Source organism: Neolamprologus multifasciatus, chromosome 16, assembly GCF_963576455.1.
Source record: "Neolamprologus multifasciatus chromosome 16, fNeoMul1.2, whole genome shotgun sequence".
Classification (NCBI taxonomy): domain Eukaryota; kingdom Metazoa; phylum Chordata; class Actinopteri; order Cichliformes; family Cichlidae; genus Neolamprologus; species Neolamprologus multifasciatus.
Window position 1 is genome coordinate 17,070,802 of NC_140454.1, and position 19,746 is coordinate 17,090,547.

The 19,746-nt window shown below is 43.3% G+C and overlaps 1 protein-coding gene across 1 annotated transcript in view; it reads right to left on the bottom strand.

The window, feature by feature from the left end:
• The window catches only part of igsf3 (immunoglobulin superfamily, member 3), an 85,398-nt gene that overhangs the window by 20,707 nt on the left and 44,945 nt on the right, over positions 1-19,746 (bottom strand). Inside the window, exons 3-5 of the mRNA XM_085134581.1 lie at positions 13,515-13,934; positions 10,161-10,547; positions 993-1,400 (exon numbers count right to left, since the gene is read on the bottom strand). Coding sequence (XP_084990707.1) covers positions 993-1,400; positions 10,161-10,547; positions 13,515-13,934 — 1,215 coding nt within the window. The remainder of the gene's footprint in view (positions 1-992; positions 1,401-10,160; positions 10,548-13,514; positions 13,935-19,746) is intronic.

The window sequence follows — 19,746 nt, forward strand, 5'->3', positions numbered from 1 at the left end:
CAGTATATGTCCAATGGTATATCCCTTGTCTCAATCGGAAAATGCTACTATTGGCCTAATTTAAGCTCAGGAACGGAAGTGTAAGATCTTCTTTTTCTTTTTAAATACATTTTTAAAAAAAAGAATAATGCTTAATTAAATCAAATGCTCCATTCACATGGTAGGTTTAGGTCCAATAAACATGCTTTTGGAAGCTAAAGTGAGGAAAAACACAGGCCAAAACAAATCAGACATAACACACGTATTGACCGTCATGCTATCATGCCTATTTAGAAAGCCAAGCATGGAGGAGAAGAGGGTTGTCGAGAAGTGCAACTGAAGAAAGATGAGCATCATTGGACTTCCTTTTTTCGGATTTGCATAATATGTCCCTTGTTCCTCAAACAAATGTTTCTGTTGTTGCCCAAACTTAAGAAATGGCCACTTAAAAACTGACATCTCCTCTCTGCAGCACCACTGTCTGCTGCTGTAGGGAGCTAATCCGTTAGTTGTGTGTCTATGTGTGTGTGTGCGAATGCTGCACCCGGTGCTCCTGCCCTGCCAGCGCCTCACTGCTCTGCTCCAGTGGCTTCCTCCGCCTGTACTGAGGATGTTCAGCTTAAGTCAGCAATGACAGAGGAGACCCACAGACTGTGAAACACATTTCCACTGCATTTCCATTCTAATAATTCTGGCTAATCCAAGTGTGTGTGTGCGCACGTGTGGGTCTATCATGGGTGTCATGGAAGCACTGCTCTTGACATGAGGCAGGTGGTGTGAGAGTGTGTGTCATAATAGCTCTAGCCCCTAAGCAGTGCATGAATAAAACATGCTTTATTCTACCATGTGGACTCCATGTTTTTCCTGAGCCATTTGTCAGTCTTTAGCAAATCACAAACCATGTGTGGCCCTTTGATTCTGTGTACAGACATGCTGGAATTGTCAGGGCATTTACGTGCCTCACTGACTTGAAGATATTAGAATACAGATCAGATTAGGATGACATTGCTCACCGACAGTTGTGACATTGACCATCTTGGTGTCGGATCTTTCCTCACTCTTCTCCCAGTTTAGCTCAGATTCAGAGCCGGTGTGAAGCCACTCAGTGGCTGAGCAGCGGTACAGGCCCCTGTCCCCGGGTAAGGCGTTGTGGATGGAAAGAGAGAATGTGTCAGCTCGCACCTTCTCCACGCGTATCTCCCCATAACTGGCGCGCTCTCTGTAGCTGGGGCTATGCCATATTGTGCCATCCCGATCGATGGAAGCCACTTCCTTGGTCAGTGAAGCTGTTTTGCTGTCTGTCCACTGCCAGACAACAGACACAGGGCCCGTGGTAGCATGGACTGTGCAGGTCAGATGGATCACATCACCCTCTAGGACCACTGAGGAGTTACTGGACAAGAACACTGTGATGTTGCTCTCTGAGTGGGAAGAGAAAATACAGAGATAGACAGTGAGTTGGTTGTGATGCAGAGAGAAAGCTGACTGAGAAAATATCCACACGCCCATTTACATAAATAATAATACTAATAAGCTGGAGGGGGAGGCTGGGGAGAAGAAGGTCTGCGCTTCTCTGCTTGGGCTGCTGCCCCTGTGACCTGCCCCCAATAAGCAAAATAAAATGGATGCGATGGATGGATTACTAAATTCAGAACTCTGCAAAAGTCTATTCAGCATGGCTCGCAGTGTTTTTCAATAAGTTCATGTCTTAACAGACTTAAAATGTGACATCTTCAGGTCTCTCCAGTTTAAAAAAAACGGTGGTTTTTTAAACTGTGGGCTGTCACAGGGCCGTTCTGACGATAGAGCTGTACTTCTGTCACATCAGACTCTAATACAGTGCTCTAATACATCGAGTCACAACAGTTTATCTGCCTACTTGATGTTGTGTAGCTCCCCCACTGTGTTGCTAAAGGTGCTTCATATTGAGACCATTAATGTTAAGGCTCAAAGTTTGTTCATCTTATTACAAAGCAGAATGTCACTTCACTGATCAGTGGTAATGATGTTGTGGTTGATCAGCATCCTTTAACTCATGAGTGGCCTTTAAACAACAAGGACTGTCAAGGTCAGTCATAGAGGGGCTACGTCCAAATCATGGTAAATATTTTATTTTATTTATGATTTTCTTTATAATTATTTGTATTATGATGAATTATTCATACAGAAATACAAACTCTAACTCTCCTACAATATCTTAGAATTAAGAACACTTATGTCTAACAAACAAATGAGGAAAGGAGAAATAAAAAAAAATGAAAGAATGTATCAGTAGAATTTATTTTTGATGTATTTTTCTCAATATGCACTTTTTTTCTGAGTCATTTTTTCAGTAAAAATGTTTTCTCGCAGACTATTAAAACAGTTTTGTCCATGATGGAAATCTAAAATTATTCTGATTTCATTAACACCAACAAACAAAACAACATTTTAATGATCAATCTGTTGAAAGATTTTAAAAAAAGAAGCATATATATTTAACCACACTTTGCTGTGATGCAAAACAGCTTAAGCCAGATGTGTGGTCGTTGTTTTTCTCTTCAAACTGCAAGTTCAGTGTTTGGTTCAGGTTCTGTGCTGTGAATATTTTCAGGATGGATTGAACGTGTGCACAAGTAAGGAGACTCCCGTTTTGTGTTCACCTTTATCACAGAGGAAAGTTGCCAAATGCAGTTAAGTGCTGCCAAACATGCAGAGCATTGGAGCAGCTTGTGTGTACTTGAGTGTGTGTGCGTGTGCTGATAGGTGCTCTTTCACAGTCAACTGCAAATGGATTGCTGAGAAGTTCAAACTTGATTTTCTGGGCTCCAAAGTCAGAAAACTCGCTCCAAGAGCGCAGTTGTGTTTGCTCAGTTTTTCAACAAAAAGTGCAACGGGCAATGCAGCGGTACAGATCTGCTCCATCATCGATTGAAAGCAAGTGACTCGGGTTTCCTTCTAACATCTGTGTTTCCCACAGGGCCAGGTCGGCTTTAAAAGCTCCTGCATGTTTCATCATCACATGGCCCTACCCCCGAAGCTGCCCCTACCACAGTGAACTGGTATTTCGCACCAAAATTCAAACTCCCAGAGCCATTTTTCATCCAGGAGCTCTTTGGCATCTTTCCCTTTGCTTTCCATACTTGAAAACATCTTTCCAGCACTTTCCCTTCATTTAACCATGACGCTTCTGTGTGATAGGGCATGGCTTCATGTCCAAACATCATCTCTTAAACCGTTGGTTCATGCAATGATAAATGTTGGTGTTAACGGGCTAATTACATGTTCCACTTTCAGGGTTTTTTTTTTTTTTTTTTTTTTGCCTGTCCCATTTGGTTCTTTAGCCGTCAGAATTGTTGTCTGAAGACCAACAAGGATACCCAATGGATTTATTTTGCCAAATGGATCGTCATGGCATTGCCGTATTGGTCCATTTGATCGACCTTTGTTTTTATTATTTATTTTATTTTATTTTCAGTTGTTACAGATGGGACAGACATGAGTGAGGGATAGGAAAGGGAGAAAGAAAGAGGAAGGAAAAGAAAAACAGAAGGGGAGAGGGACAGTGAGAAAGGGGGGAAAAAAATATCTCCGGGATCACCTGTTGAGAGAAAAAGAATAGAAAACAAGCAAAAAAACAAAACAAAACAAAGCAACATACTATACACAACACCATCGCATTAATCTAGCTAAGTGTAAACAGCAGTAAATACTAAATATTGAATGTTGTTGTGCAGCACGCAGGACAGACAGCGCACAATGTACTTTGAAGTAGCAGCCAAGAAAGGTGTGATTTAAGTCTACAAACAGTGAACACCTGTGTGCACACCTGTGTGGATCGGCGCGCTTGTATTCAAATGGTTTCCCCATGTAATGGTCTGCAAGAGGATGTAGAGAGCCATAGCCCTGTCCCCCAGGGCATGAAGCAGGCATGGAGGAGATCCAGGCCCCAGACATCCAGAGGTCCCAGAGTGCAAGAGCCCAAGGAGGACCACCGGAGGGGCATCCGTGCCACCTTCATGGGAAGGGCTGAGGATACCCAGGCAAGGGGTCACCCAGTAGCCACCGGGCAGAAACTAGAGGGGGCTGCACCGGCGTGCCCGCCGGCTCCGCCGGCAGCCAGCTGTGCCAGAGTGAACCGAGCCGCAGGCACAGAGGCCGGAGGCCCGAGGGCCCTCCGCGCCCCGGAAGAGGCCCGACTGAGCAGCAGGCGCCAGGCCCCGCCAAGTAGCCACCGGGAGTGAGCTGGCGCATGACCTGAGCGCCCAGCCCCGGACACCAAGAACCAACAATGCACCGACCCCTGAGGGCATCAGTCACCGGCAGGGAGTGTGGTGAGGGGAGATAGGCCTCCACACTTGGAGGGCCTGGGAGTTCCCAGAGAGGTGGAGTCTAAGACCCGACCTGACATATAGACACAGACAAACAGGCACACACAGACACAGACATGCATTCCCACCCTCATGCACACATATACAAACACTCAGCACTCACCCAACGTAGGAATAAACGTAAATGGACATGTACACACAATCACACTCCCCAAACATAGTCTATACCCCGGGTCCAGGTATCCTCGCCCCCAGAGGGGGAAACGGCACCCAGACCCAAGAGATGTTACCCTTCCCTCCGTGGTGGAGGCTAGCAGACCGCCCCAGGCTCCGCAGCAGCAGGGAGGCCAATCGGACAGCCAGCATCTCTTCCCAGCCCCCCCGCCCCGATGGCTAGCAGAGAACGGGGGTGTGTTAAGACCCCATACCCCCCTCCTCCCGCTCAAGTGTAGTGTTGCTGCGTGTTGCTCTAAAGTGTGTTTAAAACAAGGGAGAGCATGGTGCTGCTGCCAGAGAGCAGCAGGTGTTAGCACGGCCCCTCCCGAGAACCCTCAATGTCTACATGGATTTAAAATTGAGAGGTGGGCACCGGCGCCAGAGGTAGGTTTGAATACACAGACCGTCTACTGGACGCCGTTAACGTGCCCACCCTCAAGGCCCTATATATATATATATGTGTGTGTGTGTTATGAGAGTGTAAGTAATGTGGATGTCTAAGTTGTGAGATAAAATTGAGGCACAGGTGGCCAGAAGAGGACAGAGGGGGGGGAATGTCTCCCCTGCACCCTGGTGACACACCCGCACCCCAAAGCCCTACCTGTGTGGGTGGGTGTGGTGGAGCGGGAAGAGGGAGGCAGCCGGGGATGGGGAGGAAAAGAAGGGAGGGGAGGGTGTCCCTCCCTAGGGCCAGCTCCCCCGCTGACCCAAACATCATCTCTTAAACCGTTGGTTCATGCAATGATAAATGTTGGTGTTAACGGGCTAATTACATGTTCCACTTTCAGGGTTTTACCACACAACACTTACTGGTGTGATAAACTGTGACTTCACCAGTGCGTCTTCTCCCACGCCCTGTCCACTAAGCCACTCTTTTCACCACATATCGCAGGCGGTCCATCTGTTGTCATTCCTTTGGCGCTCCCCCAAAGCAGCTTCATTTAAGTTACGCACTTCGATTACTTCTTCAAATATGTCTTTTCCCTTAGTTGTGCCATTGCATTGATTTAATTCCCAACAGTTCCCCTGGAGTCAGCTCGACGCGTGAAGATCGAGAGCTGGGCAGTATCAGCCGTGTCACAGGAAGGAAATTTGCAGTGAAGCCTTCTCCTTTTTCCATCAGCTGTTTTTGCAGATTGGTGGCAACCTCAAATAGACAATCGGTAACAGTATTCCTAGTACTTAAAATGCTCACTTTTTGTCTGGGATTGCACACTTTAAATATGCAGCACTTTAAAAATTCCTCCTCACTTTGTCACCAGGCTGATTTGGCCATTGCTTCTGCCACAATAAAACTGGCTTTAACAACAGCCTCTTTTTGAAATTTTGCTTCTGTGAACACAGTCTGCCATGACACCAAACTTCTTTTCATCTCTTCTGCCTTCTGAAGATTCAGCTGTTTGTCCTGGTGTTTTGTTTCATAGTGTCATCTTATGCTATATTCTTAAAATTATGGTCACATCGGCTCCGCACACAAAGAGGTTTACCCTTTCATGTTAGTGATCAGTTACTCTGCCTCCCACTTCTCTTGAAAGCCGCCGGGCCCTTTTGATCTTTTTTTGTTTTGTTTTGTTTTTAATTTCGACTGGAAAAGACTGGTTGATCATGAGGCTAACGAGTATATCAAATCAAGAGGTGTGAGGGGTAGCTGGTACTAGTTTCAATTGACACGCTAATGCGTCAGCCAGTCCAGTGCAATAAACCAATTTGGTGTATACATACTTCTGCTTTGTAAAGCACTTTGTGAATTTTGTTCTTGAAAAGTGCTATATAAATAAACCTTACTTACTTACTTACCAACTAATAAATTTTTTAAGACTGATACCAAAACCAAGACTTATATTTGTAGATTTAAAAAACGGATTTCCCCAATATATTTATTTTTATTTTTAGAAAAGGGATGTTACTTGCAGTTTTAGACTTTTAAATGCACAGAAAGCTTTTTGAAAGCTTTCAAATCTCTACACTTGTGTAAAGTAGAGGTTTTTCAAAACATTTTTTTAAATCTTTTTTCCACTAGTGCAGCACGAACCCCCCCCCCCCCCTCCACTGGGGCTGGTCGCAGGCTCCGACATTTTTAGTGGGAACGTAGGAGCCCGTGGTTTCTGTCTGCTATCTTTTTGCTTGTATGAAAATTACTGTATAATTTATGTTTAGTTCCCAATCCTGATGAAATATTGGCTGCTTATAAAACACAGATCAAGACAGAGCTATGACTGCACCAGCACAGTCACTGTGCTCATAAAAAATTGTCGTTGACGTGCAGTGTTGGGGAGTAACGGAATACATGTACCGCCGTTACGTATTTAAAATACAAAATATGAGTAACTGTATTCCGTTACAGTTACCGTTTAAAAAGGTGGTATTTAGAATACAGTTACTTTGTTGAAATAAATGGATTACACGGCGGTACTTCCCTGTTTCATATTGTGGCGGGTCAGGACTGTTTGGGCTTTGTTTGACAGCTACGTTCTGTAGTTCCAGGTGGCAGCGTTAGGTTGCCATGGTTACATGGTGACCCTCTCTCTCTGCGTGTTTCCTGGGTGAGAGAGCGCCTGTTGTTGCTGTGCTAAGCTAATAGGCAGAATGCTACCGGTATAGCTCTAAAGAATGTAGCATCATAGGCAGTGTAGTCCGTGCTGCAGGGAGAATGGACTGCCATACACGTTATGTGTCTGTGAGCGAGGGAGGGAGAAAAAGGAAAAGTACGAGCTGTCATCGAGCAAAAACAGGAGCTGGAAGCATGTAAATATAATAATAACCACTGCAGCCAAGAAGAGTGCCTGACGAGCCCAGTTGTAAGTAAGCTATTAAGACTCGACTGTACACCGTGTTCGTGTTTTCCTCCAAAAACAATGAGTTCTGTTGCAGCAGCCTTTCAACGCCTCTCTCTGTCTCTCGCTAGCAAAGTTGACCCAGACAACAAAGTAAAGCTAGTTTTCGGCTACGAGCCTGACACAGAACCCACCATATTAGCCAGAAGTCCCTTTACTACGGTTCGGAGCCGCGGACCTTCAGTAACAGTAATAAATCACAGCAATAGTACATTCATGTAGTTGTAAACAGCATGATAATATATTAAGTAATCCAAAGTATTCAGAATACGTTACTCTCATTGAGTAACATAACGGAATACGTTACAGAATACATTTTGGGGCATGTATTCTGTAATGGAATACATTTTAAAAGTAACCTTCCCAACACTGTTGACGTGTAAGTGTCGATTAGGGCAAAATGTCCATGATATCAATTAAAGATGAAATACACAAAAAGCCCCCCAAAAAGAAAACAAGAGAAAAAAAAGTGATCGGATCTAGATACTATATTTGATACGGATTTTAGGACACAGGAACTTATCCAAAAGTGTAACTCCTTCTCAAACTGAAACCAAGAGATAGCTAGAATAACTCTGTCTGTGTCAAACAATTCAGAGAGCAGAGGTGGCCACGGGCAATAAATCAAATTGCTGAGCTTTTCCCTGGAGTGCAACACTGTAAAAGTGCTGTGTGCGTCTGTTTGCATGCTTATGAGTGTGTATGGAAGCATGTGTCAGGGTAAGATAGTGCAGTTTTGTAACTGGCCCCAGGCACATCAGAGTGACAGCCACAGTAGACACACTGATAAGTTGTGTGTGTGTGTGTGTGTGTGTGTGTGTGGGTTGAGATTCTCTTCCTGAACCTTGTGAAGCTTGTTCACCAAGTCCTTAATACGCACAGGAAAGAAGGTTCAGATCACAGGGCTCAGTGGCACTTCAGAGGAGAAGGATAAAAGTCTTTACTGACTCTTCTGCTCTGTTTTTCTGCTTTATCTAGACTCGTATCACTTCAGCATCCATCAAACATCACGGAGCTCTGGTTGACCCATAAGCTCCACTCCCCTCTGCGGAGCTGGTGCTGCTGTCTCGTGGGGGGTGCGGCTTAACAATTCTCACATTTTTTCCCCTTCCCTTAGGCCAAGCTCTGCTGCCTCCCTCTCAGCTCACCGGCCCTCCTAATAAGCATGAGTCCTCTGTGAATATGAAATGAATTCAATTCTTATTTCTATCAGATTCACATTAAAAAAGGGAAAATGCTTCATCCTTTACTTTTGTCTTTCATTCGAATAGCTCATAGTTTTCTTACACAGCTAAGAATAGACTGTAACAAGTAGATATATTTGCCTGCCTACCCTTAAAAATCTTTTGGTCTAGTCAACGTTCCTTTCCCTGTTATTTTATTTTTTCAATTTTTACCCACTGGCTCCTTTTCCTTTGTGCTGAACAAAATGCATTTTTCTCTCCAATCCCAAAGAGCCCCAACTCTCTTTCCCTACCTTATCACCTGTCCCTTCCATCTTTATGATAGAGATTCAGTCTGGCAAGTGAGCTCTCCCTCCCTCTCTCATTGCAAAGGTAAACTCCATCCATCAACATTCATTTGTCATGAGTGTTTACCCCTGGTTTTCCTTCGCTGTAACCTCTGCCCGCCGCTAAATCATCAACTATAAACCCCTGTCGCAACCCATTAACAGCTTTCCCCCCAATTCCACAAATTAAAGTGATGAAGCACATCTTCGAGCTTTGTGTCTGTGCCTGAATGTAAGTGAAAGGAGGCATAAGGCAAGTCTGCATACGACACACACGCTCCCCGAACACTACTGCTGTGTTTCATGAAAGTTCTCCACCAATAACCATGCCCATTATCTTGTGTAAACCCTATAAACATCCTTTATATGGCATTAGGGCCTTTTGTTGGAAAAACAAACCTTCCATACAGAGATATTCCCAAGAGACTGCTGCAGCCTCTGGGCCATTGTTTTGGGGTGATTTAACAGGGGCTGCAGAGCGGTCAGAATAAGGTAGCATCGGCTGCTTGAGCAGAGATACTACTTTGTGGCCATTATGTTTTATTATGCTGGTATCAGTTGGCTGGCTCCATGCACTGTTCTAGTCCTCAGAGGCATGGTAGCACAGAGAGACAAGGGAAGGCAGCATCAGACACAGATGCTATGAGTGTGTAGAAGAAAAAACACCAGAAGTGATTTGGGAACAAGGTTTTAAAGGTTTAACTGTATATTTGTATCAATCAGCTGCAAGGCTGACATCACCCCATTGGCTAGCCCTGCTTAACCCAGCTGAGGAGGTTTGCCCCAGCAGAACACATTAATTTAGCCTAGGGAGCCACTTAGAGGGCCCTGGAGAGCTAGATGCCATTCTCTGCTTCTTTTCTTTCTCCACACTTTCATTTCATGGCTGTTAGCGCAGCCTCCTTCACTCAGGACTCTTCTGCTCTCCATTATCCTACTATAGTGTTACCCACCCTCCCCATCTCCCCCACTAAGCCAAGGAAATGGGAAGGACCATAATGCTGCATTACCAATCCTTAGCAATCCACTCAAACAGAAAATACATCAGGAATAAGAGTAGCATTATCCCATTCCCTCTTACTCACAGCTAACAATAGAACCTCTGCAGCTATCCGTTATAGCCACCCTTAGAAGGACAGGACACGGGGGTGGGGTGGCAGAGAAACGCAGCAGAGGATCACAGCACGATATTACATGTGGACTAAGTGAAGATAAAACAGCCATTATCAAAATGTCATCATTCTTAGTGAACTTGACAACTAAGGACATGACGGCCACACAACTGGCTTCAGTGAACAGATTATTACTCACTCAGTGCCTGGACTGTGATCTGGACATTGCGGGATCTCTTGCTGCGGTCGATGAAGTCACCCGTGGGCGTCTTCTCCCGCTCTGTTACGCGGCAGATATACTTCCCGGCATCTTCAGGGCGCAAGTGCTGCAGCTTGAGCAGGTGCACGTTGACGCTCTCTTTGCGCACAGTCATTTGACCGGCGGCCTCCCGGGCGACATAATCGGGGCCCAGATTAGGCACGGCACTGGGGCCCACCACGGCCACCGGTGAGCTGCTGAAGACCCACGACACCGAGAAGAAACGCTCGGGGACATTCTGTGCCTCAATGGTGCAGCGAAGCTCCAGCGGCTCACCGGCCGTGAAGGACCGTCGCTCCGTGCTCACCTGGATGCTGAAATCCCGGTCTGAAAGAAAGGAAAACAAATGAAAACAACAAGGTTAAAGGCTAATAAATGCACGGAGATTTCAATTAAAGCTGCTCGAAACCGAAGTGCACAGTGCTGCTTCATTTTCTTGGTAAGCTGAACATGCATTACCCAAGAGAAAGGGGTTAAGAAGACTGAGAAGTGGGTGGTAGAGGTGGGGTTTGATGTATTCAGGAAAGCCATGGGGCAACAACATGGCATCAGCTCGTGCAGAGAAAAAGAATATAAATTAGAGATGGTTGAGGTCACTCGGCGGGATAATGGCATAACAGACAGGCCTGCTCTCTCCTCTCTAGTTTTCACCTCTGCAATTAGGAAAAAAAACCTTCTAATTAAAATTCTCGTTAGCTGTCTGAAACAGTCAGGCACGCTTTTTCTTTCCTGCATGATCTAAAACCACAGAGCAGAATAAACACTGGTAGGGCCCCCTACCTGGCCAAATCATGCTTGTTGTCTCTGCATGTGCATTTGCATTTGTGTCTGTTTGTTATATTAATGTTCACATCCTGAGTTCTGTACGTATCGGAGACAGCTGCAAAACATCTCAGTGACTTGGTAGCCCCAAGCAGTAATTACAAAGACTTTCTGAGAAATGCACTCGTGTGGAAAAGGTCAAAGCCTGCCCCTAGTATGGAGCTAGTTACGCAGAGATAATTTTGATGAGAGGTAAGAGGATATTGTTGACACATACAAAACATAAATGTGTATAAATCTGCCTTCTGCCATGTGTTGCTGGCAACAAATTCCAAACATATTATTAAATACATATTAGGAAACTCTAAGCATTCATTACTGGGATTATTTTTTAATTTAATACAGTATAGATTCGGTAGAAGATCATCTTAAAGAGGCAACACATATTCATGTTGGGGTGTAATTAAAAAAAAAAAGTAAATGCTAAGCACAAGCAGCCAAAGTGAGGAGGAGAGGAGGAAGGAAAAAAAACCCTGCAGTGATGAGCAATGTTTGCAGAAAAATGAGAGGGCATGTGAAAGAAGGGAACAAGGGAGGAGATGAGTGGAAAGACCAAAAAATATAGGTATGGTGGGAAAAAAAGGGGGGGGGGGGGAGTGAAAGGTACATTAACATTCTGTCTGTTGCCGGCAGTGGGTGATTAGCTAGTGATGGGGCTGTCTTGAGATCCACTCCATCTTTTATAATAGGAGTCTAATGGAGAAGCTGCTCCCTCTCCTTTCTAAATTTCCCTGGCTCTCTGTCAAATATGCACTTGGACAGGTGGAACGTCACATACACCAGTTCAGCCTTAAGGCGTGCAAGTGGCTCCTTCGTCATGCAATAAGCACGTGGAAAGAAAACCAAAATGAATTTACGCATTACACTGAAGTTTGAGCAGTTACATTCATAGCTTGCACAACGCAACTGCTTTATTCTCTTTGTCACGCAACAACCCTGCATCCATTATAGATTATAGGGAAGACAGAGAGTGACAAAGGGTGTTTAGAGATGAGCTCTTTGTGCCCTTTGTCTCCTCACTAAAGTAGCAGGAGCTCATCTGACAAACCTGCTTTACATCGGAGTTCTCACTCTCCTTCTCATCCACGCACGACTATCTGGGGCACCATCAAGTCGCATTGGTCCAGAGCAGATCTGATGCTTAACGGAGAAAAGCAAAATGACTCCTCTTTGAAGTGATTTACTGGCATGAGACATTCGCCACTGCGTGCTTTCTTGGTAACTGAGCTAATGTCAAAGCAGTTTATCACCCATCTCTTTGGCCCTTTCTTGGAAGCATACAAAGGAATACTTTATGTATGTGGAACGCAGAACGATGAATGTGATGGGCTCGAGTCGGGTGAGAAGCTATAAGGACATGTGATGAGATATTAAGCTGCCTTTTTTTCTCATCTTTTTGGTCTAGAGGTTGGCTGCCTATTAAATAATTATCATATGAGCCCACTCAACACATTCTTTGTTTCCACACACTTGCACATCACGCAAACCTTGTTACTGCTACCCCCGCAGTACCTCCCTAAGCTGGAAACTCCCTTAATGCTTTCCGCTTTCCATAGGTCTCTTCCTTTACATTTGGCAGAAGCATTAAAAGAAAGCTCTGTCTCTCTCATAGCAATGCATTCTAGCCCAATCAACACCGGACAAACTGTTGGCAGGAAGTGGCTGAAAAACACATTCTGCCTTCTGAACCATGGGCCACATGTTGCTGGGGAAGCTGCTTATGTGGAAGCCATAGGTCTCCTGTGTCAAACACCCACGCTATTTGGAGCTGATTACATTTTTCTTGGATGTGCTTGTAATGTTGCCCATCAAACAGACACAAATACAAAAGTAGGGGATCTGTGGAGGTTTAGTTAAGCCCTTTATAGAAAGCTAATGAGCTTAGCCGGAGATACTGATCAGCAATCAGTGGAACCCGGCCCACATGCATGAGTGTGTGCCAGTCAAGAGGACAGAGGGGACTGACACTAACCAATATCTTTACCCTGCCCACCACCCCTCCCTTTCTTTCCCACAGAATACGATCCCTTCGGCCTATCTCTGAGGTGCAGAGAGAAAGGGAATTAGGTTTCACAAGGTTAGTGGTTCAAACCCCAGTTCCTCATGTCCGTGTTTCTAAAGCCTCTGTTCCACTAGTACCAACTCTGCCAGGCTCACCTCTGTTTTAGGGTGTTCCATTGGATGACAGTACCTGGTAACAGGTACCTTTTTTAATATCCACTTGGCTGGGGTTCCAAACGACCTGTGTCGAGCCCACCAACGTTGCGGTGGTACTCACTTGTAATGGAAAATGACTGAAACAGAGTAGAGTTGAGCCGAGTAGAAGCTAATGGAGAAGAGGTATAACGGTCTTGTTGGACGGCAGCTTTATCCACTGATAAATGGCTCAGTGAGAGAGCTGAATCATAGCTGCACTGTGTATGCAAAGGTAATTTTTTTTTTTTTAAAGCAGTCCATTTACGATTCACTCACCAGTGGGCTGAATACGGAGCTGAGTCTTGTCGCTCTGCTTGCGGGTCATAGCAAACCAGCTTCCATCTGGGTCCTGAATCCACTCAGCAGCCTGGCAGTAGAGCAGCCCCTGGTCGACTGGCTGCAGCTTGTGAATGGTCAGCCTGTAGGCTGTAGCGCCAGTTTTATCCAGCCTGAGGTCCCCCGCTGCCATTCTCTGCCGATACGGCCCCCCAGAGCGCAAAACGAAGTCTCTTGACAATGTGACTAACTCCTGAGGCGGGGCGATTGGGTCCTCTGGGGACCTTAAGTACCAGCCTACTGACAAGTGAGTATGCTGCACTGTGGTCCGAGACACCTCGCAGGTAAGCTGTAGTGTGTCGCCTTCCACGTTGGACAAAGTCTGGGCCGGAGCTGTTACTGTCAAAGAGTCAGCAATAACTGAAAAACAAACAGAAGAATAGGGGCAATTATTACTTATAATGGTAATTATTCTGTAATTACTCAATTTTAGAATAGCATCATCTGCTTCCTTAAATAATATATGAACCCTTTACCTCTCTGAAAAGAAAAAAAAAGACCTTAAACAATAGAAAGCTGATTAATAAGGAAAACCAAATACACCCAAAAAAGCATTTTGGGGGTTTTTCAGCTATTATACATGTGATAAAGTCTATTCCACTGTTAGCTATTAATTTTATGCGGTGTGAGAAAAGGTGTAAATGCAGCCTTGCTTTTTTTCCCTGAGGTGACTGCCCTCCATTTCCTTTTCCATACATGACTTTCACATGTTACTGTGTGGTGATGGTATTTTCTCCATCTCACACAGACAGAATCCTCCAGAGACCCCTCTGGCACTTCTTTCAGACCGATTATATCCCATATGGCTGGCTACAGAAAACATAACAAAATGTCATCTTACAGTGTCTCACTAAACTTTTGGAACATTTGGATCACGCAGAGTAAATATACAAAACAGCAAGACCGAAATTTACTGTAATAAATTCAGCCCAACCCCTTCTATCTACAATACAACTGAGAATAAAAAGGATGGGATCCAAGCCAGATGGTTGAGAACAGAAGAGATCAGAGAGGGGGGGGGGGGTGCAAGGAAGCAGAAGATACATCAAAATGTGATAATTTCAGAAAGGAAGATGGAGTGACTCTACACACTGACAGAAATAAACATGTATAGCCTTTAAAAGGGAACCTGAAATAGCTAAAGAGGTATTTTTAGATAGGTACCAGAGCAAAACTTTATGTATGTGTGTCAGGAAGACTGAAATAGAGACAGCATTAGATCTGAGCTTCCAAAACTGAATCCATTAACGACAAGCGAAAACACCAAAAAGCAATAAGGTCAGTCATAGGGGGTGGGGGCGGATCACGCTAGAAATGAAGGTTACTGGACAAAATTTAATTAGGCAAATACTTCACACAGAGGATTCTGCGCTTTGCCATGCAGGGACTGTGACCACTTCTTAAAAGCCAGAAAATTGAAGTGCATTGTGTTTGGCTATTCACGCTCCTAAGGGAATGTCACTGTGAAGATTACAATTCAGCATGTTTGAGTCTGCCTCTGCTCAGTAACCTGCTGTGTCTAAGTGTAGATGCACGGGAAAGAAAAGCTTTACTCTTGCATTATTTTGAATGTATGCAAGTAGAGGCCACTGTGGTGATGTCTGTCATTTGCTTTTAAAAAAGAAAGAGATATCAGAGGGACAAAAGTGCATAGAACCAAAGAGGATTTTGAGAGAGACTCGATATATGGTTATCCAGAGTTTAACAAAGCACTCAAAGAAAAAGAAAACAATGAGATAGTAATGGCACAAAAATACGGTAAGTAATCAGGTGGGCCACAATCTGATAATCCATTTCAGGAGACAGTGTTTTAAGTAAAGATTTATAAAAAGTCCAGACGGGAATAAACAGTTTCTGCATTTTTGTGTCTTACAAAAACACAGACAAGGTCTGATTCAAGGTAATTTGGAAGTTCGCTAAAGGTCATATTGAGTGCTTGAAAAACCGCCTAGCAGCAAGGGATGCAAATGGGAGCCTTGGGCAGGAATAATAAAGCTATCCTGCTGATATATTTGTTTGTTTCTTGCAATAATAAAATAACTGACATGGGAATCTTACTGAGCCTGAATTAGTGTTTATATTCAAATACTTTATTTGTAACAGTTTCAGAAACCGAGCAATTAGTGGTAATGATGGTAACTGCTGGGAAATAATTGTTAAATATTATCAGTTATGAACTTCAGCAGAATCGCTCTGGTGTGATCTTATGGGACTCTTCTGAAATTTGTGTTGTTTGAATGATGGATTCTCAAAGATGAAATTAAAATATAAATTAGTAGCTGATTAAACATTTTGGAGTTGGTTAGTTAATTTGGACATCACTTTCATAATCCAGTGCAAGTTACTCCTCTAACATTAATAATATCTAATAATATTAATAATATATAATATCTCTTCTTTGCTCTGTGGTGTTTTCAATACACGAAAGTTCTGCACTTCAAACACGGGTTGTAGGAAAGTCCTCTCACTCTGACACTCCTGTCAACAATGAGTGAACAGCAACCTTACATACAACACACCTACGCTACAACCTGGCATTGCCATAGCAACCCTCCCACATGGTGCTGAGGGCCTGTGAGAACAGTCATTAGTTACTATAACAACCGCACCCACCAACACAATCCTGAAACCGACTTGCTTTCCTTCTGTAGACACACTAATGGACAGTGAAAGCAGTTACGTGCTTCCTCCTGTCGGATGGCCCGTTTATTGTGGGCATATTTAATATTTTTGACCTCATCTCAAGGCGTCTGAGCCAATCAGAGCCCTTCACCGGATATGTCGGGAGGACAGAACAAATCAGATAACACCAGCCAATCTCAGCCTTTCCAGCAGTCGGGCTGAAGTTGTACACCGGGATCATCCAATAGTACCACTGACCTCAATCTGCAAAGGATTAGGAACAGCGTGAGATGGCATTCTCTGGCATACATGCAAAAAAACAAACAAAAAAAAAATGTGCATGCACACATGCACATTTCTGAGGACTTATTTTACCTGTTCTGTCCTTAACTGCAAACATTACAAGAGCCTTTAGAAATGAATCTAAGGACATTCTGTGTTTTTTTCTTGAAGATCACACAGCTCAGAAGCAGAATTTGTGGTAGCCGAAGCCCAGCGCTTGGGCAAATAACTCGTTTTATTGAAGAAAAATATTGACTTCTTTTCACTTCAGAAGTTAAAGGCCTCAGTTGTTGTCTGAGCTGTTATAAAATCAATACCCACACTTTTGGACCAGGCAAAGTATTTTCATCACAACGAACACAGGCACTGCAGTTCATTTAAGGGTGTCTAGTTTAGTTTTGTGATATTGTCTTTATTTTATTGATTTTTTAAATGTTTTTCCAACAATAAAGTAGTACTATCTCAGCTTTTGGGATAAATAACAGTACTTCTTTAAAAAAAAGAAATAAATTACACATAAATATACATATACATACAAATACACACTACTATATCACCAGAAATTATTCAAATGTTTCCTTAAAAAAGAAAGAAAAGACAAAAATTACCATGTCACATTGTCCATGATATATCAGCATGATGTTTTGTGTGATAAAGAAAAAAAAGAACGCGTTTTCTTCATGATATCAACAATATCAATGTTCCCTTGCGTGCACAGCACCAACAAAAGTTCAGCCATGTCTGAGAATGAACTTCAACAACCTCCAGCAAAGCACAAAACTTTGAACAAACTTTCATACAAACAGGAAAACTGTTCCTGAATATGGAAACAACAAACTGAAAGCAAAAATACACTGCCGAATACAACTAGGCTATGAAGGCAGCCAAGCAGAAGATACTAGCAGCAGGTGATGTGCGACCCTGAAATTAAACAAATGACGAGTATTTCTGGAGCACTCGATAGTTATTGGTCCATACGACAGAAAGATGGATGGAAATTGCAGATGTGGTTGCATTGCACAAAAAGCCACGTTAAAAAACAAATTTATTATGTGACAATATTGTACAGCGACCTGCTACTGGCACCTTGTGGCAATAGTTTCACACTTCAGAATAGGCAGCGTGTTGTCAATGGCAGTAAAATGCACATAATTTTCTTTGCACTTACACAAGCCTATACCGGTAAACTGCAATCACCAATAAAACAAGCTTTTTCACCCTGTAGCTCTACAAATATCACTATTACAAGTTTCCCTGAAGTGTTGTGGTATAATTTTGGCTATGTTGTCCACCCCTATATTTATATTTTCTACCATAAATTGCTTGGTAAATGGACTGGTTCTTATATAGCACTTTTAAACTCAATGTACTTTACGCAACATTCATGCAAGCACTTTTTTCTGTGTCTAAGTGTTTTCTAGCTTTCTATCTAACATTGACGCACACATTCAAATCCAATGTATTGGGAGCAACTCGGGGTTCAGCATCTCGCCCAAGGATACTTTAGCATGCAGACTGGAGCAGCCAGCCTACTAACCTACCGATTAGTGGAACGTGCTCTACCTCCTGAACCACATCCACCAATTTTTGCATCAAAGGAGAGTGGCACCGTTGAGGTTTCCCAGGCTGCTTTGCGGCCTTCAACTCTTCTGCAGTGTTAGGTGTTGGCAGCGGTCCAAGAATTCACATGGGGTCAGGCAAGTGGGCTACCCCAATCAAGCACAGTAATAGTAAAAGTAATAACATGGTCAGCAAAAGATTTGGTAGCAGTTCTGGCACTGTTGGGAAGTGCTAGGTCCTGCTGGAAAAAGGAAATCGCCATCTCCGTGAAGTTTGTCAGGAGATGGAAGTATGATGTGCTCTAGAATTTCCAGGTAGATGGTGCATCGACTTTGGACCAACATCTGCAGGTGACCTCAATTCATTACAGATTGTGGAGAGACTTCACACTGAACTTCAAACAGACGGCATATTGTGCCTCTCTCTGCTTTCACCAGCCTTTGGGACCTTGATTTGTAAAAGAAATGCTAAATTTACTTTCCTGTAAGAGGACTTCGACCACTGAGCAACAGTCCAGTTCTATTTCTCCTTAGCCTGGATAAGATGCTTCTGATGTTATCGCTAGTTCAGGAGTGGCTTGATATAGAAATGTGACTCATGAGCTGCTGTGTTTCAAATAGAATTAATACAAACACATGTAACACTCACATACTAAAATTTTAAATTTAAATACATTATAAATATTATAAACAAGAAAATATCTTTTCAGATGTTCATAAACTTTTTAAAAATTTCTCTTTTAACCCCGGTAAAACTACCAGAGATACGAGGCTGACATTGATGAGAGTGACTCATTTCAATTCATTATTAACATCAAAACATCAAAAATCACATTCAGTCATTTCTCAGCTGCAAAACACTCTGCATGTGTTCCCTGCAAATCAGCCTTTATTATCATAGGATGAATAAACATTTCAGTGGTTTGTGAAGGATTTCAGATACCCTCCACCCTCTGCAAAACATTGACGGAGACTGGATTTCCAAAAAATGCATTTTTCACCAGTGAATCAGGTAATCTTACATTTTGAGATGGTTTTCATGTGTGGATGGTTTGCATTTCTTATCCTTTTTCTTCTTTTTTTGACTGGCAGCGAAGCTGTCAATCCTCGATAAATCTTTAAAACTACGCTCTTCCTGCTTTACCTCATCTGCAATTTTTACTTTCATCTCCCTCCATTCCAGATCTTTTCCTACTCTTTCAGCTCTCTGATGTGAGTGACGGTTGTCATCCCCCAAGCTAGCCTTTTAAGTCCAGTCACATAGAGACAGAAGTGGGGGGTGACATGGGGACACACCACCATGGGGAAAAGGATTTCACAAAGATGACACATGGAAAAATAGATGATAATTTATTAAGCCTGATCTTTACATTTTAGGATGGATTTGGAAGTAACAGGACCAGAAAAGATATCTCACCGAAAGAAAGCACCAACGGCAAATCAAACAGCAGTGTTGTGCATTTGTTGTTGTTGTTTTTTTCCCTATATATTAGAGTTGTTGTGGATTGTAAAGATCCGACCATTCAGCACTCCATGCTGGAGGATACAGAAAAATCTTCAGTCCTCACAAAAGCAGGCCCGCTTTCTATTCAGCAAATAAAATAACTCCTGCAAACACGCACAAAGATATCATTTTTAAATCATGGGTGCCAGTGTGCGACATCTTCAGCTTTTCTTTGAAGGCATTGTACAGAGTCATAAATGTTACA